This window comes from Podarcis liolepis (assembly GCF_965112155.1).
Source record: "Podarcis liolepis genome assembly, chromosome: 1".
In the NCBI taxonomy this organism is placed as follows: domain Eukaryota; kingdom Metazoa; phylum Chordata; class Lepidosauria; order Squamata; family Lacertidae; genus Podarcis; species Podarcis liolepis.
The window spans coordinates 125863272-125888815 of record NC_139554.1 but is presented as its reverse complement, the minus strand read 5'-3'; the positions used below and the strand labels follow the sequence as shown (position 1 = coordinate 125888815).

At 43.1% G+C, this 25544-nt stretch overlaps 1 protein-coding gene across 2 annotated transcripts in view; it reads left to right on the top strand.

Moving 5' to 3' along the window:
* The window catches only part of PLCL1 (phospholipase C like 1 (inactive)), a 196614-nt gene that overhangs the window by 126670 nt on the left and 44400 nt on the right, over window positions 1-25544 (top strand). Inside the window, exon 1 of one of the 2 annotated variants that reach the window (XM_083467621.1) lies at window positions 24480-25037. The exons of the other annotated variant lie outside the window; for it this stretch is intronic. Coding sequence (XP_083323747.1) covers window positions 24525-25037 — 513 coding nt within the window. The 5' untranslated portion in view covers window positions 24480-24524. Of the gene's footprint in view, window positions 1-24479; window positions 25038-25544 lie in introns of those variants that run through there. 2 annotated transcript variants of the gene reach the window in all.

The window sequence follows — 25544 nt, the reverse complement described above, 5'->3', positions numbered from 1 at the left end:
TCATTTCCTGTTCTTTGAGATTAGCAAGCATCTTGTGGTTAAAAGATGCACTTACCAAGCGACTTCATGAACTAACAGGGATACGGAATATAGTTTCTGTTATTGCTGCTGCTGCTTTGAGTTAACCGGCTTTAGAGATTGAAAGTAGAGATGGTCTACATTGCAGTGCCCCCTTCCCCTTCCCCTCCCCTCCCCTCCCCTTCAATATTTAATAGGCCTAATGTGGATTTTCAACTTTTTCCATAGTTGCTTGTACTTATTTGGTTTTCTTTTGTGCAAAGGATGTGGTGGAAGCTCCAGGGAATTGGATGCAAAGGCCACTAAGTCCTAAAAACATGACCAAAAATAAAGAGAAGCTTAAATTGATCCTCTTCCTAACAAAGAGTCAAAGCAAAAGGGCAGCAGACATTAGAGTCAACATCAGTGTGGTGTAATAGTTAGAGCCTTGCATTAGGATCAGGGAGGCCTGGGTTTATTTCATTTCATTTTTTATTTATTTGTCAAGGCATAAATCTGCCCTTCATCTAAGGTTCCCAGGATGGGCTGCTCTTAAAAATAACCATTAAAAACAATGCAATATAAACGTAAGTATAAACAATATAAACATAAACGTGTTATGAAACATATAACTATGCAACATAAATAAGGCAGTTACATATTCCCCACTAAAAGCCTTGGCAAAGGTGTATTGTCTTTAAGTGCCATTGAAAGGTTGCACTTGGATGCAAAGACAGGGCACCACCACAGAGAAGGCCCTCTCCCATACTGCCATGTCACACAGCCTGCCTGGTGATGGGTAAAACATCTATATTCTGCTGCAAACAGTGCTTTAAAAGGTTGCTTATATTCACAATCTGGCCTAAAATGTGATCAAAAATATGTAAAATACAATCAAAATACTGCACAAGCGTGATTTTTTTAGAAAAGGATGTGGAAACAAGACATAACAGAACAGTGAATGAAAAATATGCAGAAATGAATGGGATGGAAATAGACCAGTCCATCCATACTTGCCACTGCCTCTCATTGGCTGGGCTGCGGAATACATGGGGATCTTAGTCCTATTTTCCCCTCCCCTTACACACATCCACACCCACCCACCCCTTCCACTACTGTCCCTTTTAAGGGAGCAGACCTAAGCTGTCCTCACATGCACTCCGTACAGCAGACAGAGGATCGGAGCTGTTATGAATATATGTCAGAAAGTGATCCTTAGGAGCTATAAATGTTTATTCTGAGAATATCTTGTTCACTCTGTTGCATGGTCATAGCCTCCCCTAACAATTAGTTGTTGTGGAGTTAAGTTGACAATGCCCTTTGGATGTTTGCAGCCTAGTCCTTCCTTTGCAGATTCTAATCGATAGCACTGATCTTTTTTATGCTTTTGAGTATGGGAAGGTAGTTGGTGGTAAAAAAAACCCGCTTCCTGTTTTGACTGATGGCTTCTTAGATTTTTTTTTCATTGTTACTGCTGAATAGCAAAAAACGCCCTTTCAGGAAAAGGTCTGTCAGAGTTCATTTCAGTTTCTATGTATCTTCAAGGGTTCTTGTATTTATATTATTGTCAAACTTATCAAGAATGGCCATGCAGCTTCTGAAATACCTCATTCCTTGCCTGATTTCTTAACATATTTGAGCATGGAAGCAGTTTCTCATCCCTCTTACCAGGCATGAGAAAGAGTGGTGTTGAAACATCTTCAGACAAATCTGAGAGGCTGTTTATAAGTGCAGAAGCCTTTTCCTTTGAGAGAATCAAAAGAGATAAATTCACTGAAGAATATATTGCCATTCATTTTTCCCTTGTAGGCACTGAATATCCTGTTGCTTGCTTGAATGTTCTACTTCAACAGAGAGAAAGGGAAAAACAGATTTTTGAAAATACGTTGCAACAGAAGTAAATACTGCATATTTCCCTGAGTTTTGGGTTAGGGTTAGCCAGACGGTGCTCACACTTCTTCATTTCTTAGGAGCAGTGATAAAATAGTGGCTGAGATATATGGGGCCTTTCATATCCATGAGTCTTTTGGGCATCCATTTTGAGCTGAAGGGCATGGCCTTTCCTGAGAGGACCTCCCTTACCAGTCACTAAAGTTGCTAGATTGTAATTATAAGAATGAAGGAGTTTGGCTTGGTGGCATTCAGTCAATGAGATTGTGTGGAGTTGTTGCATTTTGAGACAGATGAGGCTCATAATTCCTAGAACTATGACATTATGGGGGAAGATCCTACTTAAAACAGCAATCCTGCAACCATTTTAAAAATGTGTTTGCATCATTTTGAAGTTGACATGGTTATGTGGACATCAGTGGAAATTCCCATGTTGGGTAATCAACATCGAGGATCAGCCAGGACTCGGGGGCCAAATTAAATATGTGGCAGCTCTGTGTGATCTGCTCCAATCACATAGAAAAATGGATTGGGAGGGAATGATTTACTGTGTATCTTAATACAGCAAAGGGGTGTTCAGGACAGGAGCACAGAACCTCTTCCCTGCAGCTCTTCTCCTTGAGAACCTTTCATCCAGCTGAGGTCACTTCTGGAATCAGAGTTTGGCTGAGGAAAGAAGCACTTGGGGGAAAAGAAGCCATGAGGAGGAATGCAGTGAACACCAGGTCCTCATCCCATCTCCACTCCCTCTCTTTCTATGTAACTTGATCACACAGTTGCTGCTTCCTGGGCTGTGCTTTGCTGCTCTTGATGGTGAGCTACTTGAGCCCATAGTTGAGGGAAAAAGAGGGTGGTATTGTTCTCATGGGTCACAGCTTCTAGGCATCCCATTGGTTTCTCGTGTGGTCTAGATGCTTCTGGATGAGGAATATATAGCATAGGAAGTTGCTTTGTACCAAGCTTAGACCATTGGTCCATCTAACTTAGTATTGGTAGCACCTGTCCAAGATTTTAGGTTAGGTTTCTCCTTGCCTTCTCTGGAGATGTTGGGGGTTGAACCTAGGAACATCTGCAGGTAATGAATAATGGCAAATTCAGGCAGATGCTCTACCACTCAGTTATGACACTTCCCTATTTCTCTGCTTTCCTCCTTCTGCCTACCTGCCAGTTTCTCCACAGCTGATTGCTTTCTTTGAATGTTGACTTCAGCACTTCTCAGGGTGGTCTTCTGAGTTCAGACACTGCTTTATGCAGACTGCCTTTGGACTGGCCCTCCTATGGATCTCCTCCAGCTCTGGCCCCAACTCTCCTAGGACATCCCCTTCAGCTTTTTGAATGCTCAACTGCTGCAGCACAGCACTGATGACCACATACAGGACTTCTCTGTATTTTTTGGTCATCGCTTAATGTCAGGCTATAAGGGATGCAGATGGCGCTGTGGGTTAAACCACAGAGCCTAGGACTTTCCGATCAGAAGGTCGGCAGTTCAAATCCCCGCGACGGGGGGAGCTCCCGTTGCTCGGTCCCTGCTCCTGCCAACCTAGCAGTTCAAAAGCACGTCAAAGTGCAAGTAGATAAATAGGTACCACTCTGGCGGGAAGGTAAACGGCGTTTCCATGCACTGCTCTGGTTCTCCAGAAGCGGCTTAGTCATGCTGGCCACATGACCCGGAAGCTGTATGCCCGTTCCCTCGGCCAATAAAGCGAGATGAGTGCCGCAACCCCAGAGTCGGTCACAACTGGACCTAATGGTCAGGGGTCCCTTTACCTTTAATGTCATGCTGAATTATTCACCAGTTTGCTGAAATGATTGAATAAAGCTCAAAATACCTTTCAATGGTAACTTTGATGTTTAACTTTATATATAGAAATAAGAGTTTTGATGAGTTGCTGCTAAATCTTTACAGTAGCTTATCTTGGATGCCATGGTGGCAACAGACAAACATGACAGTAATATATTGATACAAGAGAAAACTTATTTGGGGTGGGGTTGCATTTACAGTAAATGTAAAGCAAATAACAGATAATGAAGTGAAGCCTCTGGTCTAGTAAAAGCAGAAGAAGTTACGGTAAAAAAGAAGTTGTAAGTCCTTTTTCTACCAGTTCCCTTGAGGATGGTTGTGATGGAAATGATAGAGTTATGCATAGTCCCTCTTCTGTGGAGTTATTGTTTTCTGTAATTGCTTTCTCTTTGCTAGTATCAGTTCACATGCCAATTTTGTTAAGCTCGGAAACAGAGAAGCACCTTGGGTCACTTTGCATGAAAATGCCCCTTTTACAGAGTGTGATTTACTTCTGTGCTAACCAGAGGTTTCTAGGAATATGGGGAAAGGACTGTACATGTGGTCTTTTGTGGAATATGCTTGTAGATGATGCCTTCCTAGAGCAGATTGCCGAACATTCAAAAGGAGAGATGTAGTAGTCACAGGAGACTTCAATTTTCTCCATATCTGTTGGAACTCAAACTCTACCAAAATTGTAAGGTGCAACAAATTCCTGCATTGCCTCACTGACAATTTTATTTTCCAGAAGATGGAAGAAGCAAAAAGGAGGTTATCTATCTTGGAACTGGTCCTTACTAACAGGGAAGAAGTGATCAACAAAGTGGAAGTACTCAGAAACTTGCGAGGAAGTGATAATGTCTTCCTGGGTTTTATGATACAAAGGCAAGGGAAAGCTGAGTGTATTCAGACATGCACTCTGGACTTTAAGAAAGCCAGTTTCAAAAAGCTTAAGGAGCCACTGGGTGAGATCCCATGTTCAGAAATACTCAATGAGAAGGGAGTCCAAGATGGATGGGAGTTTCTTTAAAGGTGAAATATTGAATGCAGGGGTGCCATATGGGGTGGCCAAAGGTTCCCCCCAAATTTTCAAGAAGTGAGCTGGCCCCCTCAAAATTCCACAGCGGCTGTGCACACATGCTGTGCGATGCACTCACCTCATTCTGTGTGGCGTGCTTGCGTCACTTGCAGTTTGCAAGCAATTTCCCCTGATAGCATGCATTTTTCTATGTTATTTTCATTAATATTTGCATTTTTCTATGTTATTTTCATTAATATTTGCATTTTTCTGCACACTTTCCCCTAACATATGCATTTTTGTAAGCACTGTTTGGTGGGAGAACAGCATTGCAAAATTCAGAGAAGTGCGAATTTTGAAGGATGGCTGAGTTTCAGTTCTTGTATGGTTTCAGAAAGTGCTGATTAAGTAGGTTTGTCTCCAAATGCAAACTGAATTGAATTTCACCCCCCATTCCTACTCATATCTTATAAGAAGGGGCCCATTCTGGATCAGAGGATAGGTCCACCTGTCCAGCATTATGTTTCCAGAATGCCAGACACCTCTGGAAGTTCAAAAGCAGGGCCTTCTTTTCCTCTCTTTCTCTGGTGGATGGTATTAAAAGGCATACAGTTTCTATACATTCACCCTGCTTTCCAGGGACCGGGGTGGCGTTGTGGGTTAAACCACAGAGCCTTGGGCTTGCCGATCAGAAGGTCGGTGGTTTGAATCCCCACAATGGGGTGAGCTCCCGTTGCTCGGTCCCTGCTCCTGCCAACCTAGCAGTTCAAAAGCACGTCAAAGTGCAAGTAGATAAATAGGTACCGCTGCGGTGGGAAGGTAAACGGCGTTTCTGTGTGCTGCTCTGGTTCGCCAGAAGCGGCTTAGTCATGCTGGCCCCATGACCCGGAAGCTGTACGCCAGCTCCCTCGGCCAGTAAAGCGAGATGAGCGCCGCAACCCCAGAGTAGGCCATGACTGGACCTAATGGTCAGGGGTCCCTTTACCTTTACCCTGCTTTCCAACCTACCATGAGAGGGGAGCGAGTCTCCATGTGTCCTTTTACTGCCCAGGTAGAAAGTAACATCTGACCTAAACCCAGTTCAATACTGGATTCGTCCTGAACCCATCTTGCTACTTTGAGAGGGAGAGGTAATTGGGTTCAGAAAGTTCTCAAACTTGTGCATAATACATTATATTTGGGACAATTGCTTCCAAAAATATTGGGCAAGATGGAACAACAATACATATATTAGAAGAAACACACAGAGGAATGTGTATGAATATTCATGCAGACTTTTTAAATTTTATTTTAAATCACGAACTGGTGGAGTAATGGGGCAAACTGAATTTCAGGTTGGAAAACATTAGAATATAGAAATACATAAAGATATAAAATATTAGAAGCTCAGATGGGCCAACCCCTTCCCTCCATAAGTTACCTTGAGCTCAGTTGTGACTAGGAGATTTCAGAGCACTCTAAGTGTTTTATCTTGTGAATTAATGCAAATGGTGGCTGACATTTTAAAAGGTTTCTGGATAATCCACTGCTGGTCTGAACTTTAGCACAGATGTTGAGCACTGTGTACAGAGACTGCTGAGAATGACAATGTTAATAAACACACTCCTACACAAATAAGCTGCTTGCTGTGAGACGGTCTCAACTGCACAGCCCTCCTGAGTTTCAGCGGTAGCCTTGCAAGGACATTTCGCTCCCACAGATGATCTTCGTGAGGCCTGTGTGTAGGAAAGGATGGGAAGGGTTCATGGGAAAAATGTGTGATGCACTCCCATTGACTCCTAGTGGGATTGTTACTTTTTGCACAGGAACTTTGAACCTTTTGTTTAAAGAATACGAGGATGGAAAGGCCTAAGGAACTGCGGGGGGGGGGGATTTCAAAGGAAGAAATTAACTCTCTTTACAGGAGAGATTACAGTGGCAGAGCAACAGCAGGAGGAGCAGGCAGTTTATGTTAAATGTTCATTTCCACGTTTTACTTTTCCTGCTGTTTTTAAATTGAAACTTAGAGAACAATGTGAATTGTAAGTAGTAGATATACACAAATAGCATGGGTTGAACGGCAAGTGAGGGATAGGCGGGAGAGGCTTTGGGCAGATAAAGTTAGTGGCTGAGAAATTGGGCACCGGATGATACAGATCTTAATTCCATCTGTTTTGAGTTCATTTAAAATTATGGCCGGGGTGGAAACAGAAGCACCAAGTCATGTGCTCAGCCCATTTGCATTTTTTATTTATTTATTCTGGAGACTTTTGAGATCGGACTTACATTTTGTGGATATGTGGAACATCTTGCCTCCAAGGGTGTTGTTTGTACATTTATTATTAATAATAATAATAATATAAAAATGTAATAAAGCCCTTGGTAATAAAGCACAGCCTAGGCCAGCCTTGCTCAACCTAATACCCTCTAAATCAGCCTTTCTCAACCTGTGGGTCCCCAGATGCTGTTGAACTACAACTCCCATCACCCCTATCTAGCAAGGCCAGAGCTCAGGATGATGGGAGTTGTAGTCCAACAACATCTGGGGACCCACAGGTTGAGAACCGCTGCTCTAGATGTTTTGGACCACAACTCCCATCAGCCTCAGACAAAAAACATCTGGAGGGCACCAAGTTGAGGGAAGGCTGGCCTAGGTTAAAGCTGGAATAGCCAACATGGCGTCCTTTAGATGTCGTTGAACTACAGCTCCCATCAGCCCCAGCCAGCCTGGCTAATGGTAAAGAATAACTGGAGTTGTTGTTCATGGACACCTGGAGATTACCATATTGACTACTGAATGCCTGTCTTCTGTCCTGCAGACTTTGATTTCCAAGATTCAAAAGAGTAGAACTAGATTGAATGGTATACTTTTGTACAGTACTGAATTGAACGTCAGCCCACAACCTTTAAAGATACAGACAAAATAAATAAATAAATAAATGCTTGAGCATAGTTTTCATTTTTCTCCCCTGTTGGGGTTGAATTTTGATTTATTGCTGTAAAATTCATAATAATCCATATAGGACTATACGAAAGCAAAATAGTCTGGTACATGTTTGTGCCAGCGCATAACCTACTGTTTGAATTTTGTTGAATACTGTTTGGTGTGGAATATGCTGGTCAGTTGACATAGAAAATGTAATACCACTCTTCTCCAATCTGGTGTTTTCTAGATGTTTGGGATTCCATGATGGTCATGGCTGTAGGAGTTGTAGTTCAAAACTTGTGGTGAGCACTAGGTTTAGGGAATTATAGACATATATAGACATATAATACCTACATGCATATCTCTTACACACACACAGAGAGAGCGAGAGAGCAGTGTTGTTGTGAGGAAGCTTAATAAAGCATATTGTTCTGGCCTTATGTTGATGTAGGTCAGGGGTGTCATACTCAAATTCATCGGGGGCCGCATCAGCAGTTTGGTCACCCTCAAAGGGCTGGTTGTATCTGTAGGACTATGTGTCCACTCTTTATTATCATAAATTATTGTTACTGCATTCAATTATTACTGTTTTTTGTAATAATGTAGACGGTCCACTTTATATTTATTTTAAGGGTGTTTGGAGTGTGCGCGCGCGCCTCTCTCTCTCTCCCACTCACCCCCCCCCCCACCAGCCACCCCATATTCCCAAAGAACAACTTGATCACGGGCATCGTTGGTCCTGGAAAGGCTGGCTGTGCAAAGATGGAGGCGAAATGAAGAGGAAGGGAAGCCCCAGGCTGGTGAAATCCAGCGCGGAGGAGAAGAGGATGCCTCCCGCAGGGCGAGTTTGTACGCCGGGAAGGATCGGGAAGCAATAGCAGGACGTGTGAGGAGAGAGGGGCTTTCGAAGCCACCCACCCTGGGAGCTGACTCCCCTTTAAAAAAAAAAAATGATGATGATGGATTCTTGACATCTGGTGGGAATTTTATTTTCTCTCTCTTCCTGCTTTCTCCTCCTCCCACCACCAAGCTCGCCGCCGCCGCCACCGTCAGCATCTCTTTGCTGTGCGATTCTGGGAGGGGGAAATGCAGAGGAGTTGGAGGCAAGGTGAACGGATATAATAACGCGGAGAGTTTGGCGAGGAGAAGACGTGGATGCTCCGGATTGCTAGCTTGCTCCTGGCTGAAATCAGAAATCCGATTGCGCACTGGGTTGTGATTGGAAATCTAATCAGATCCTGGGATCAGCAAGGGGGAGAGTGTGAAAGCAGTGGAGGGGGGGGGCAGAGAGGGAGAGAAGAAAAGAAGAGCCCCAAAGTTGGCGTTTCTGATAAAATAATTTCAGATGTTGCAAGGGGACGTGCCTCAGTGGAGGGCGGAAGGGGAGACACGGGAAGCGCGGCCGTGGGAGCCCCTGATGTAACGTGGACGCACATGGATCTGCTCGCAGAGAAGGAGCCGCTTGGCCGGAGCTGAGCAGACATAACAAAATCATGTTCTTAAACCAAACAGTGGCCGTTTCAGACAGATGGGGCTGCCGCTGCTGCTGCTGGTGGCGGCAGCAGCAAGGGAAACCTTCCGCAGAAGCCAAAAATGCTTCTCTCCCACCAAGAGGGATTCCAAGGTGGCTGAGGATTGGAAGAAAATGGGAGTTTGGGGGGCGGGCGGGGAGGATCCAGCATCCCCGGAGAAGATCCAAGGCTGGAATAAAAAAGTTTCTCCACAGCGCGGAGAGACCTGACCTTCTGCTTGCTCTTTTTGAGCAGTGAGCGGGAGAGAGAAGCCAGCTGCCCGCCTCGCTTCGGCCCCCGATGACGAAGGCGCAAGTTGAAGCAGCAGCCACGTCCTTAAGAGCGACGGGGGGAAGCGAGTAGGGAGCCACACCATGTAAACTTTCTTGTGTCCCAAAAAAAGAAAAGAAAAAAAAGCAAGAATAAAAGGTGAAGGCTGGCGGCCGCCGGCAGCTACACGGGCCACATGACGAGGTCTGGCAGTCCGGATTCGGCCCGCGGGCCTTGTGTTTGACACCCGTGATGTAGGTGAACATGTGCTCTTGAGGTCTATGACCTAAACCTATGACCTAGGTAAATGTGTTTGATTAATTATGATTTCATGAGCCTTCTGTCAAGGATAACAGTTATTGCTGAGTTGACAAAGCATAATTTTGATTTATGAGCAAATTATTTCTGTTAATAGGCTCATTCTGTTTTGTCTGTCTAGGCCCTTGACGCAGAACTGTTTACATACTTCATTATAACAAATACTGCATTTTAGAGCAAACCTCAAGGCACTTCTGAGAGTAGGAACTTTCCCAAAGTGGTCAGGGCTTGCACCAAGAAGCTCTTGGGGTGGAGATCAGAGATTAGAGGAGATACACTATGGTCATACTTCTGCCAATAAAAGACTTATTAAAACCTGTCATTCTTCCCATAATGTTTTTTGCAGAATAGAATTCAACATATTTGATTCCCCCCACCATTAGGGGGTCCCCCCCTCTTCTGACATTTTTACAAATCTGTAGTAGAGCACAGCTCTTTCCCCCTGAAAATTACCTTAAGTTTCCATATTGACTCTATACTAGGAGTGAATAGTGACATTTTGAAGTGTTGCAGCCCTGGGAATTAGCACCAGGTGATTCTCCTGGTGGGATGTAACAGCTCCCACTAATATCCCAACAAGTAAAATGAGAGTCTCCTACATATGTGTTCCAAAATCCATTTGAAAAAACAGTTCTGCCATACATTAAGACAGTATGGTGTGATGTGGTGGTTAGAGTTGGACTAGGACTTCCTTAGTACAGAAGGGTCCTGTGTTGAAATTCCCATTCATCCATGAAGCTCACTGGGTGACCATGGGCTACTCACTATCAGCCTAACCTACCTCAAAGGATGGTTGTGACTGTAAATGGGGGGGGGAGATCATTGAATGACACTTGGGCTATATGTTAAAATATAATAATAAGTAAACAAACAAGCAACGTTGGTAAACACATTCCAGAGAAAGGACTGTATTCAAGATAGCCAACATGGTTCCCTTCATATGTTTTGGACTACAATTCCCATCATTCCTGGCTATTGGCCATGCTAGCTGGGGCTGATGGGAGTTGTAGTCTGCAAAGACTGGAGGATCACTCCCATCTCTGGTATAATCTGTGCTATGCCTTGTGGGCAGTAAATTACCATTGTAGAGTGATAGATGTTTGTAATTGAGGAGGATTTAAAAATTGTTATCTTTTTTTAAGTGCAGGGTTTGTTAGACTTTAAAGAAAACTTGGGAGACCAGCTCTGGATCATGTTCAAACTGCTCAACATGTTCAAATGTTAGGCTGCATTCAATGTAGAATCTCTGGCACGTTAGATCTTTTCTGCTCCTTTCTCATTCAGAAAATGCGCCTGCAAGTAAATTTATCCTGTCATTGATTAGTCAGTTCTCTTGGGATGGTGGTTAATGACACATAAGTAATGCACTTGTAGTAGTGCTGTGTTAATTTGGTGTGAATCACTAACCTTTGCTTCCAATCAGTGTCAAGTAAATTATATGGCTTTTTATTACAGAGGGTCAGAGAGTAGCTATATTCTCTCTGTGGTTCACCACCACCCCTTATTCCTTTGTTCAAAGAGTAATAACAAAAGCACAGTGCTAATTTCCTAACGAGTTAAGCATGAACCTTCTGCAGCCTCTACTAGACAGAAGCACAGTTAATGTTTAGAGATCATTTCGCTACCCATCTATATTAAGGTTTTATTATGTTCTTTGTTGTAGTAGCTAAAGCCCATTAAATGAAGAGGACACACCTTAGATGAACCCAAGTGCATATACATCACTCACTGATCTCAATACTTTACCTGTAGTGGAGTGGAGCTATTTTCTCATGGTGACATCTTGTAACCAGGGAACAGGCGACCCATCAAATGCTATTGGACTCCCATCATCCCTGACCGTTGGCCATGCTGGCTGGGGGTGATGGGAGATGGAAGTCCAACAACATCTGAAGAGCCAGAGGTTCCCCATTTTTGTCCTATACCACTACAAGCACCTTCAATAGCTGGGTGATGTTGGTGGAGGCAGTTCTGTGTGTCCTTCCCACACAATTGCTCCCCAACACCGGAGGGATGTTGTTGACTGGGCAACACATGTTTTTGGACACACCCATGTGGTTGATGTTTTGCGGCAGTGGAACAATATCAGCAAGTTGTGAAGTACTGTCTTTGTCTGAATCACATTCATGTGCGGGTCAATGCTTACAGTAAGGTTAAGAAGAAAAGTAGCCCTTGCCAAACGAGGTGAGACAGACAAGAGTTTATTTTCGTTTCTGGCACCCCATTTATGGAACTCCCTTTCCATAGAGTCTTGCCTGGCACCTGTGCTGGGGCCTTTTCATTGACAGTGCATCTTTGAGTTACACGTGTTTAGTGCAAATAAAAAAATTCCTTCCAGTAGCACCTTAAAGACCAACTAAGTTAGTTCTTGGTATGAGCTTTCGTGTGCATGCACACTTCTTCAGATACGTGTTTAGTGCATCATTGATCTTTGACACTAATTAATTCCTATGCTGTTTTTTGGGGACGTGGGTGGCGCTGTGGATTAAACCACAGAGCCTAGGGCTTGCTGATCAGAAGGTCGGCGGTTTGAATCCCCGCAACGGGGTGAGCTCCCGTTGCTCGGTCCCTGCTCCTGCCAACATAGCAGTTCGAAAGCATGTCATAGTGCAAGTAGATAAATAGGTACCACTCTGGCGGGAAGGTAAACACCGTTTCCGTGCGCTACTCTGGTTCACCAGAAACGGCTTAGTCATGCTGGCCACATGACCCGGAAGCTGTACGCCGGCTCCTTCGGCCAATAAAGCGAGATGAGCGCCACAACCCCGGAGTTGGTCACGACTGGACCTAATGTTCAGGGGCCCCTTTACTGGACCTTTTATACTGATGTAATGTTGGTTTCTGGTAGCTTTACATTGCCTGTACTGATAATTCTTTTTAGCATGTGTTTTGATGTTATCTGATTGTACATTTGTATTTTATTGACTCATGGCTTTTGAAAACCATCCAAAGGACTTTGTTGATGGACAGAATTAAAAAATGAGAAATGAGTAAATATCTCATCAAGGAGTAAACAATTCACTCTCAATTTCTTCTCTCCACTCCTTGCATACTTGATCTATGAGAGGGTTATGTAGCCTGTGGAACGTGGTGCAGGAAATATAGTATAGCATGGTTATTACAATAGCTAACGGAAGCCAACAAGGTATGCCATAGGCCAGATCCTGATCAATAATTGCTTTTTGAGTCGTATTTGATAGGTAGGTGGGGCCACCCAGCTGCCAACAGTGTGAAGCCATTATGACATCATATGATTGACAGATGGGCAGGGCAGCTCGCCAGTCAAAATCTTCTTCACTTCAGTATTAAAACAGGAGGGTGAGGGAGGCCTTCAAAAGCCCTTGTGAGCCTCTTCCCCTATAAGATTGGAGCAGGATTGGGAAAGCGGTGGGGGATTTACCATATTTTTCCATGTATAAGGCTAGGGTTTGTTTTTTTTTAACCAAAAAATTAGGTTTAAAAATGGGGCTTGTCTTATACACGAGTAGTGCTGAGAGGTGTTTTCTTAATTTGGAGTCCTCAAAAATAGGGGGCGTGTTATACATGGGGGCGTCTTATACATGGAAAAATATGGTAGTTCATTATTTAATCCAAGGCATGTCTATGTAAAAATAATTTTGGAAGGTTGAGCGGCTCAGAATGCAAACCTAATGGGTAATTTCAAGGGATACAAAACATTGGTTTAGCTTTTATAAACCACCCACAGTGGCTTGATTTCATGATGCCTTCTTTGTTTTCGTGAACCATTTTTTCCCTTTAAAATGAGCCTGGTGAAAGGCAATTTGGAGAGTGTACTTCATTTTCTATGAGGCTTCCCCCTGAAAAGCTTATTTATTTTAGTGAATAAAACACCTTCTTCCTTCTGCAGGAGATCATTAGTGCTGATGAGATTAGAGATTTATATCTATGGGTCCAAGTCGTTAGTCATAATTTAATCAACACATTTGAAAATGTTTCCCCTTGTAAAACTCCAATGACTTTATGTAATCTGTCAGGCTTATCAAGAAACATGTCTTTAGTATTTTTCTAGTTTAAGCATAATGAACTGCAGAGCAGGATACATCATCAGCACAATCTGCTGGATATTTTATTTCCATCTGCACCAAGATAAATTGGGGAGGCAGATGCAGTTGAAAGAGGGTCCCTGGGTTTAAAGTCACTTTCCATTTCTCTTGTGCAAGGTGAGGAAGCTGACGCTACCCAGATGTTGCTAGACTGCAACTTCTGTTATCCCAAATCAACCATAATCTCTGTGGTTGCTGGCCCATGTGAAGCCTTCTGCCGTATGGCAGCCTCTTTGGAATGTGATGCAAATGACTCCCTCAGTATCCCATATTCAGGCTAAATCATGATTCCACATTATATCTTTTCAGATGTTCAGCGTTTGTGCATCTTCAATGTGTGGCATGGGGATCTCAACCCAAGCTCCACACAGTAATTCACAGTAAAGCTCATGTATGAAGTTGAATGTGTGCATGAAGGAATGCCCCATGTTACACAAAGAGATTCAATGTTCAGGAAGCTGATGAATGGACAGAAGTCAGGGGTTGGTTGGATAGGTGCAGTCCTCCTTTTTAGAATGGTATAAAGTACACACTGTCTGAAGGGGGCTCAATTCCTCTACTGCTTTCTTCCTCCTGCAGCAAACAAAACCAACTTTACCAGTGGGAGAATGGGTGCAATTGCTCAAAATTCACCCAGTTCTTTTAAAACAATATTTAATTTGTTTTTAAACAAATACGACAACCATTTTGAAAGGTGACAAGTTATAGAATAACATGCAAGTGTAATGCATGACCTATATGTTCTAGTCAGAGACCGGAAGATGTTGAAGTCAATCAATTAAGGAAAAAATGATAGTGCAAAAAAGCCCAGGTTCTTTTTTCCAAGGCTAATTGTTATGTGCGTGCAAAGGTTAAGCAACGACCCAGTTGAGTTCAGATTGTTAGATTTGAGCAGATATAGAGTCACACACACATCCACATGACACAACTGGCATGTGTCCAAGTTCTTCATCTGAACAGGGTTGTGGACTGCAGAACAAGGTCTGTTGCGAGCCCAGTGGAATGTACAATTTTATATTTCAACTTTATCTGGCATTTTTACAGCCTGTGAGCTTCAGAATTCAAATCAAATTATCAGGTTGGCTTGTTAGGAGTATCTATTTTTGTAGATGAAATAAATCATACCTGTTCTCGGCAAACGACAAGTATGGGAAGGTTACCATATCTCAGCAGCAATGTGAAAGGTTATCAGTTCTCATTCTTCAGGACCCTGAAACACATTCTTAGGACATTTTGCTTGAAAAATTCATTCCCGGGCATTAGAATTTCCATCCATCAAAGGGCATCCAAAAGTTCTCTTTGGTGCTCTTTAACGTTCGTTAAGCAAGTGCCACCTTTTTGGATCTTTTTTTAGCTTGCCATTTAAGACAAGTTCAAATTGTGTGTGTCTGCTACGGATGTGCACTTCTCTAGTCATGGAAGGACTGTTGCATACCTCATAATATAGCAACTGCTTCACACACCCCAGAGGAGGACATGGGTTCATGAAAAAAAGTGAAACTCCCGCCGGGCTCAGAATACTTGCGGATAGCTGCCTGCAGCCTGGAGAGCGAGAGGAGTCGGTGCGCACTGACCCCTCTCGCTCTCCAGGCTTCAGCGAAAGCCTGCATTCGCTCCATAGGACACACACACATTTCCCCTTCATTTTTGGAGGGGAAAAAGTGCGTCCTATAGAGCAAAAAATACAGTAAATCCAAAGATGTTCTTCTGCTTGTGCAGAAGCATAATAATGCCTCTAGTTCAGAGTGACTGTTCAGATGCTGGTAGACTTTAGATCCCATCATGCCTGGCTATTGGACTTGCTGGCTGGGGGCCGATGGGAGTTGGAGTCTGGCAGCATCTAGAGGGGTTCATGTTAAATGTTCAGTAAACACACAAGCAGGGCAGGGCACAGAGGGACAAACATGATAGCACTGCCCCTTTTGCCGTTCCCATTGCACTCCAGATTGTGGGTGATGTTCTTCTGAAACAGGGACCTTTTGACCTCATGGAGGCTCCACACATGATTTAGAACCCTGCTTGTCACTAGCAAAGGAGGCTCTCACCCTCCAACCCATGGAAGGTGATGAGAACATTGACAGGGGGCTAGAGGGTAGAGCTAGTGCAGTTGTCCCCTCAGCCCCCACTTGTCCTTAGTTAATACTTAAACACCTAAAGATGGCAAAAATCTGGTCCTGCCAGTGTTGTGACACTGCACACCCTGTAGGGGCTTTTGATCTGTGAGATGGCGAGATGCATCAGCTTTACCTTGAACTCCACCTGCTCATTTAATTTTGTGCTCTGTTAAGCAATAGCCCTATACACACTTGCCTGGGAGTGCAGCCTCAATGAATAAACTAGGTCTTAGCTACTAAAACCACATGCCAGATGCTCAGATGCTAACAGCTTGGGAATCCATTAATGGGGCATATCACAGCTTTTTCTGAACCACAGCAGTCTTGGTTCAGGCCTGGTGCACACAGATACCAAAGGGCTTTGTGTTAAAGATTCAGAAAACCAAGCTTGGGCAGCATGAAATGGCATATAAAGAGTGGGTTGCCCCTAGAAGGCAGATGCTGGAAGCCTTTTGGAAAAAACATGGAACCCATTCCTAGATTATTTGGATCAGCTCTCAGTGTTCTTTATTGTCACCATCAATCAGCACACAGACCCTGTGTACTCCTCCCAGGCTCTCTTAATAAGAGAAAATGTAGCTTACCTATATTCGAACCAGTCAGTCATCTGGGTTTTCAGTCCAACTTCATCTTCAGACGTGAGAAACCTGTAGGGCAGAACACCAAAGAGGAAATTAGTCCATAGCTGCTAATAAACAAATACAGATTTGAGAGCTGCAGGAGGAAATGGACAGACATGTCCTTAGAGAACAATTTGCTGATGGTGCCTGCAGGGTTTGATCTTAGTGGAGCAAGTATTAAGCTTCTGAAAATCCCTACTGCATAGGTTGCTCATCAGATTTAATGCTGAGCCTTCCTTGAGAAATTAAATGTAAAACAATCAAAAATACACTTTGTGCGTCCCTTGCAAATCAAAATGGAATGATAATCAGTGTGTACAGTATTCTAGAACAACATCTCTTTAAAAGAAAGAGTTGTTTAATTTTTTTGGCTATAAACGTTAAATGGGATGTTACAATGTCTAGATCTTTATCTTTGATTAGCTGTTTATTGGATGGTCAGCAAAACACATTCCAGAAGCATGCATGCATTAATAATGGCTACTCTCCAGTGGGATACATAAAGTTAAAGCAGAAAACAATTTCTGGCAAGTAATAATAATCAGTGTTTCTTTCCTAGAAAAATAGGTGCCGGTACTCATCATGAAGTAAGTGTCACACTTTTTAACCAAAAAAGGAGAGAAGTGCTGAAAAGAGGCACTGATAATAATAATCATGGTTGAAGCAACTGATCCTTTTTAATAAATATTTTTTAGCTTCCAAAAAAAAAAAAAAAAAAACAGTAGGTAAAGGGGCTATTTCTAGAAAAAGCACCCCTCCTGCAATAATTAATGCAGTTCTTACTGTGCCATTGAGCATGATCCAGATGTTTCCCCTCAAGATAATGCTGCACACATTGAATGTGCCCAGCCACACTCAAACAACGATCTTTTCTTGCTGGGAAAATACAACTTCCTTTCCACATAAAACTGTGTGGGTATTGTTGTTGTCTGAGTATCAACGTTATCTAGGACAGTGCTTGCTGTGTGAATCATCCTTCAGACATTACCTGGTTGGAATCAAGGAATGACAATGTGCTGATCACCCATCTACAATATCTATAATGCCTGGAGCCATGCTTTGTCCCAATTACCATTGTATATATGGACAAGTGAGTTGCTTTTACAGATGGTTTTGTCTTCTTACTCGCCATTGTTGCCTCTCCAGGTAGAGCTGGGAATGTTTACTTGCCTGAAACTCTGGTAATGTGTCCTTTTCTTCATGTTCATCTCACCAAGGAGACCAGATACTGTATAAAAGCCCATGATTACCCTTCTTATATCCTTCTCTTTCACACACTGTGTTCCTCCGTTGTTCCATTATCATCATTTTTAGCCACGTGCTGCCTTCTTTGCTTCTTTTTAAAATGTCTGCTGCTTATTTGATACACCCCTTTAACAGCAACTCTGCATCACTGCTGACATTTAATTTTCAGCTAAAGCGTTTTAATTAAAATCTGACATCATTTGGCGAGGTAAATGAAAGTGGACTGAAATTACACTTGCAGATTGGACTGGCGTGAATTTATGTATCGGTTTCAGGGAAATTGACATCACATTAATTCTAATAGCAGCAATAAACTGGATAGGAAATAGGCATTCTGAGTGGGGATGGGGGAAGTTTAATGGATTTCTGAGAACATTATAGACCTATTATATTACAACATAATCACTACACCTAGGGTTGCCATGCATCCTTAGGTTACAGAGGACAGTTGTCTGTATGAAGACCTGCCAGAGAAAGTCTTCTCTTTGAAGGCACCCTGCTTTTGGTGGCATCTGGTATCTGAAGGGCCATCAAGTCCAAGTCTGCTTTAGAGATGAAGAACCCCAAGAAGAAGAAGAAGAAGAAGAAGAAGAAGAGTTTGGATTTGATATCCCGCCTTTCACTCCCCTTCAGGAGTCTCAAAGCGGCTAACATTCTCCTTTCCCTTCCTCCCCCACAACAAACACTCTGTGAGGTGAGTGGGGCTGAGAGACTTCACAGAAGTGTGACTGGCCCAAGGTCACCCAGCAGCTGCATGTGGAGGAGCGGAGACGCGAACCCGGTTTCCCAGATTACGTGACTACCGCTCTTAACCACTACACCACACTGGAGAGCAAGAGAGGCCTTGAAGGTGCCTGCCAATATTTTCATACCTGGACAGTCGATTGAACAGGCACACAGGCAACCCATCTACAGCCTTTACCACTTTGGTGAATGGTCTTGGATTTCTGTTTCAATAGTCATGATTTATAAATTTGCAGCAGTACATATAAATTAGTATCTGCATTTTTTTTTGTAAAAAAAAAAAAGCAAATTAGTGTCTTCTTTTGGTCTCTTTTCTAGTGAAGCTTTTCCTCTTTTTTAGAAATTTTGTAAGTGGTCACCCTCTCAAATGTGGGTTATTCACCCATATCAGCCCCATTTGATTTAAGTTCAATCAGGAAAGTTATGTTGTTAAGATACTTAGTCATCAACTACTGTAGCCATGCTGAATGTCTGCACAAGCTGCAGTGTTAAGCCTATTCTTAAAATTATTATTACTACTACTATTATTTAAAAATTAACCCAGCAATCTCCCAGCCAGAAGAAAGGTGTGGACAGGTCAAATGCTAGACTACTATGTAACGATCAGATAGTGTATGTGTATACGTGCATTTGTGTGCACACAGAGAGAGAGAGAGAAAGAAGGAAGGAAGGAAGGAAGGAAGGAAGGAGAGAGAGAGAGAGAGAGAGAGAGAGAAAGAGAGAGAGAGAGAAAGAGAGAGAGAGAGAAAGAAAGAAAGAAAGAAAGAATTGCTGAAATAAAAATTAAGCAGTAACGTCCTAAACTTTTGCAATATAAACAGTAATGTGTCAGGACCTACTAATGTAACATTTGATGTCAGCTGAATGTGTTGAAGCGTTCCTTCATATTCATGAACACAATCTTAATTGAAAGATGCTGATCAAAGGTCAGTGGCAGCCCATACAAAAATCTGAGTGGTATCGTCTAATTTGTCATCTATCTATCTATCTATCTATCTATCTATCTATCTATCTATCCATCCATCTATCTATCTATCTATCTGAAAATGCAATCCATAGATAATTGCCACTGTAAGAGAGCTGATGGTATGATGAAACCAAACCATGTCTGCCAGGGTCTCAGGAGTAGGCAGCATGGTGCCTTTCAGATGTTGCTGGACTGCAGTTCCCATCGTCCCTGACTGTCTAAAAACATCTGGAGGGAACCATGTTTGCCATCCCTGCCCCACTGCATGACAGCCATTTGTTTGTAAGCAGGTCCTGTAAGTCTGGATCAACTTTTAAATGATCCAGCAGAGGTGGGGGGCTAAGGGTCTTCCCATCTTCCCAACAGTCTTCCTCCTCTCTCCTTCTGGGCAGGGTGCTTCTTCCACAGCTGGGATTCCCTACATATGACTCTCTACACATTTACTTTGGGTTCATTAAATGCTGACCCAGTCACGCTGGAGCTGCTTACAGAAGAGGGGCCTCTGCACACAGCTAAGGTAACATTTAATGGGGCGCTGAGTCATTGCTTTATCATCACTGATAAAAGTGCTGAGGAATCTGTAGGAGACCTATGTTGCATTAGCAAAATGATTTTTTAAAAGACTGATCCGCTTACAAAATTTCCCATTTGAAATACTCCCCAGATGTCAGGGTTCCAAATGACTTGTTCTTTTGTATTGAGCAGCAGCAACAAATGAGTCATTTATCCTTTGCCCATTTGCAATCTCCAGACTTGGTTCAGGCTATAACTCGCTACAGTTTTTAGCCCCTTTCCCACCCTCCCTTACAGGTCTACCAGTGTGCAATTTTCATCACGATTGCTTTTGGTGCCATGATTTAATCAATGTGCACCATGTTGTAATGTGTTAGTAACTGGCACAAAAGGGTAAAAGTTACCTTATGCCTCATTCTGGAGGCAGAAACCTCTCCTGCTGTTGCTGCTTTGCCGCCAGAAATCAAGGGAAGGTTTGGTTTCACTAGATGAGAAGTCATAACTTTATCTGGACCTCCTTGCCCAACCACCGGCAAACAGGAGGGGAAAAGAGTAAAATGATGGGGAATGAAGGGGGGGGGATCCTGAAAAAGCTCTCCCCCCCACCTTATTTCCCTGCAAGTGTGAACCCAGCAGGACTTAGGAAGTGGCAGTAGATCCGCCACAGATTCTCTTTCTCTCACCCCTTTAGGATTGTTGTAAACTGCAATAGTTAAAGCAATGCAGGTCACCCCATATTAAAAAGTCATGGGGGAGAGGGCTTGGTGGTTTATTGAGAGGCTAGTAGAGGAGGGATGGCCCTAGATGTTTTAGCACATAGGGTGAACCACAAATGCCCCCACCCCCTGGCCAGGGAAGAAGGGGTGAATGGAGACCTACAGGTGAAACTCGGAAAATTAGAATATCGTGGAAAAGTTCATTTATTTCAGTTTTCATCAGCTGTACGCCGTAATCATCACAATTATAACAAATAAAGGCTTGACATATCTCGCTTTGCATGTCATGAGTCTGTCATGTATTAGTTTCACCTTTGAAGTTGAATTACTGAAATGAAATTTTCCACGATATTCTAATTTTCTGAGTTTCACCTGTATATCTAGAACAAGAGGAAAATAAAGATCTACATCTGGAACAGTAGCAGGGAAGGTAGTGGAATCAAATCAGGCTTTTCCAATGGGTGAAGTGGGAATGAAAGGCTGTTGCAGAGGGAAAAGGGGCCCAGTCCGAATCATGCTGGGAGGGGGTCAGAGCCCAGGAGACCCTAAAGGCAGCCCTCATGTTTCCTCCCCAGGGGTGGAAGAAGGCCAGCAGTGCTCCTGTTCACCAAGAGACTGATGTAGAGGTGGCATGGGGGGGGGTGCGTTTCTGAGGTGGTGGCAGATCCGGCCTCCATGGAGTTCTACCGCAGCAAGAGGCCATGTATTCCTTAAAAGAGGTGTTCTCTGCTGCGAAGGAGAGAACGTGGGATGCCTCTTCTAAGATGGTCCCTTCTGTTTACAGGTTTCCTTGAAGGAAAGTGACTGTAGCTCAATGCTGAGCATATAGAAGGTCTCAAGTTTAACCCCGAGCATCTCCAGGTAGGGTAGGGAGGGACGCCTTTTTGAAACCCTGGAGAGTCGCGGCTACCCAGTGCAGACATTACAGAGTTAGCTGGAGCAATGGTTTGACTCCTATGTTCACTAAAGTCAAGAGACTGAAATGTGTCCAATGCTGCAATCCTATACAGTGGTACCTCGGTTTAAGAACAGCCCTGTTTATGAACTCCCCCAAAAACCGGAAGTAGTGTCCCGGTTTGCAAACTTTACCTCGGTCTACAAACGGAAACCAAACGGTGGAAGGGCACTGGTGGTGGGAGGCCTCATTAGGGAAAGCGCGCCTCGGTTTAAGAATGGTTTTGGTTTAAGAATGGACTTCAGGAACGGATTAAGTTCGTAAACCGAGGTACCACTGTACTGATTTACCTGGAATGAAGTTCCTTAGAGCTCTATGAGATTTTTATTTCTTTAGGCACATGTAGGATTGCATTGTACATTTGAAGCGAAGACCCATACCTGTAAGTTTCTCTTCATGTTGTAAGCCGATAGAAACTCAGAGGGAAAAATTCTTGAATTTATTCTGTATTTTTACTGGAAATTGTTGTGGCAGCAGAAATTTTTCAAGGGCTTACATTTAAACCATGGATCTTTAAGAGCCACCCTATAATCAGCTGCATTCAATTATACTTGGCATCTAGACTTTTGTATTAGCGTTGTGATAAATTACAATTTGAAAATCTTGGAACAAATAAAATGTGTCTCTGAGCTGTAGGGATAATGGTAGGGTTGACCTAATGTACTGGTTTAATTGGCTTTCTCCTTATTTTAATCCTAATTGTCATTGAGCTGTAACAGATTGATGGGTGAAGCAAATTATCTTGCTGTAAAAATATCCATTGATACTGTAGCAGGAGACCTTTTTAAGTACTGGAAGCTTAGAAGTCTGTTTTTTGTTTGTTTTGCTTTTTCCAGACTGCTTGGTGACTCCACCTCTTCTTTACTTCCCTCTTGGGCCACTGTGTGAGCTGCGGGTGGCACCTTGTATCAGAGTTCATCTACACACCGTATAACATTGTGTTGAGAAAGACATGGGAGAGTGAAAATAGAACATAATGACATTGGCCTCATCATTTAGAGGAACTTTTGGTGCTCCAGATGTTGCTGTACTAGAACTCCCACCAGCCCAGCAAGCATGGCCAGTGACCAGGGGTGATGGGAGTTGTAGTACAGCTGAATCTGGAGGGTTCCCCTTGCCTGATCTAGAATAATAGGAATGAATGTTTTTGTTTGTTTCCTAAGAGCTTAGATGCAGAGCAGTATTGAAGAGTCTTCTCCGTGGGCACCACTTCATTCCCATTATTTACGATGTTCAGCTGTGAGTGCTGTTGCTTATGTTCCCAAAATGTCATCACCCACGCTCAAGCCTAATGAGAACTGGGCATGCTCAGTCGCCACAGAATGCTGACTGCATGTGGAGAGAATGAGCAGAAAAGAGGGTGACATGTGTAAAGAATGCAAATTTATTATTATTATTGAAGTAAAGTGTGGTTTGGGATTTTTTTACTTTTTATTTTGTAGTGATATTTTTAGTTCCATCATTTTGGCATATAGCCAAACACATTATCTCCCCCCCCTTCACCTCCCCTTGCCCCCTTCACACCAGGTGTGGAGGTTTAAGTGGTACTTGAAGCCTACAATTTTGTCCTGAATGTACTACAGATCATTCTAATATTTCACTATCCAAGGTAGATACCAATATTTACAAATAGAGGGTGTGAAAGAGCAAGCTTAAGGTTTTAATTTGCTCAAGCAGCTAGGACAGAAATTTATTTTTTAAAAATTAAAGTTCCCAAATTGTTATGCCTTTATCCAATATTTGATATTTTAAATAGATGTTTTGGTCCAAAAATAGAGAATCATGCCAACTATTTCCACATTAAAGTTGTTTATTTTTTTGTTCCTGTATTATATTAATCACCAATAAAAGGACAAAGGAGAGCACAGGCTTGCATGAAATTTGCATATGGAAATAATTGCTAAAAAATAAATAGAAATACAATACATCTCACCATAGTGAAGAAAACTGTAACCAGGTGCCTGCACTCTTGACAGGTGCCTGCAAAGTTACCACAGTTCCGGGTGCTAACTGTTAATAGGCAACTTCAAGGCCCCTGTTTTCCCTTCCCTGTTTCTGCTTTAGGACTTGGACTGGAGAGCTCTTCAAATAGATGGCCGTCCTCTGTAGAGTAGGACATATGGACACACTTTGATTACCATTGGACTTGATTGTGAGCTGAAAAGAAGATGAGGTGTGTTGAAACACATACAGCATTTGTCACGTTAGACCATGACTTCCTCTAGCTACAATATGATTGGGCTACTGTAATGAATTTTACATGGGACTGCCTGTAAAGATGATTTGGAAGTGCCAATTAAGTCAGAATTCAGCTGCAAAAGTTCTGTCTGGTATGGGTTAGTGAAGCCATTATACACCAGTTCCATGTATTTTAAAAGGAAGATCCTTTCACATTCACATCCATTCATTCATAGTCTCCCATTTTCCTCTGATTCAGTGCTCAAATTACAAATGAAAGGGTGGAGGATAATGATGCCTGTTCTCTGATTCCAAATAGTGCTCCCTTCCTCAATAGTAGCCAAAGTGGGGAGGGCATACTTTGTATTTTAAACATTTATCTAGTTTCATCTCAGAATCTACTAAGTCAGATTTCTTTCCACTAGAATGATAAAATCCAATTCTAGCTTTTGGTTTGGCACTCTTGTTTAGTTAACTGGGTTTTGTAAGTTATCTTGAGGGGTGTCCGCAAGGTGCTGAAGTGTGGGTTACAAATATTTAAACAAATTACCTAGCTGCATTAAAGCTGCAGCCATGAATTCTATCCGCTTCTGGCTGGGTACCGAGTGTTCTTTTTGTGCTTGATTGGCTGGCCTTAAGTTCTGACCAATGGGAAGGCAAGGCAGATATGCCATTTTGCCCACCCAGGTTGCCAGGGAACACAACAGCAAGGTGCTTAAATGTTGAGTCCTCTGAAAGCGTTGACTGCTTGTATCCATTCTAGCAGCTCATCATCACAGTCTGTGGACTCTCCTACCGAATCCGGGGGCTCATCGTCACAGTCTGTGGCTGGTCCTACCCCGCCTGAAGGCACATCATCACAGTCTATAGCTGCTACTACCCTGTCTGGAGCCACATCATCCCTGTCTGTAGCTGTTCTTCCCCCATTTGGAGGCTCGTCCTCACAATCTGTAGCTGCTTGCAGCCAATCGACGCAGTCCGTGGCTGTTCCTGCCTCATCTGGAGGCACATCCTCACAGTCTGTGACTGCTCATACCCAGTCTCAGGACTCAGTGCCACAGCCCCTTGCCACTCCTACCCCACCTGGAGGCTCAGCGACACAATCTTTGGCTGCTTCTGCTGCCCAGGATGGAGGCACGTCGTCACAATTTTTGACCATTCCTTCCACATTCGGAAACACACCATCACAATTTCTGACTCTTCCTGACGAAGGCATATCACTGGAGAAAGAGGCAAGACAGGAATTGAGGGGTTGGGATGAGTATATGGGCTCAGGATGCGTGTAAGGGAATCGATGAGTGAGAAGACCTGGAGTTTGAGCACACAGTTGTTTTGCCCCTTGGATCTGTTCCCGCTTGCCTCTGCTCTTTCTGTCTCATTCATACTTAGGTCTTCAAGCTCTGTGCGTACTTCTACACATTCATTTTACTCGCACTGACTGGTTCTCTCTTTCCTTCTCTAATCTGTCTGTGCCATTCTGTCTGAGGCCCTTTTTTAAAAATTTTATTAAAATTTTCTTGTTTTACAGAAGTAAGTGTAATGTCTCATTTTTTCCATGTAACATTTTTACAAATCCGTTTAATTTGTTGAGACATTAGGGGGAGAAAAAAAAAAGAAGGGGTGGAGGGAGGGAAGATGGGTGGTGGTGGGGTCGGGTGGCGATGTTTCTGTTATGCTTAATATATGTAGGGTTTGGTGTCAGCGTTGCTTGTGCTGTTCACTTGTGTTCCTTTGGTGGT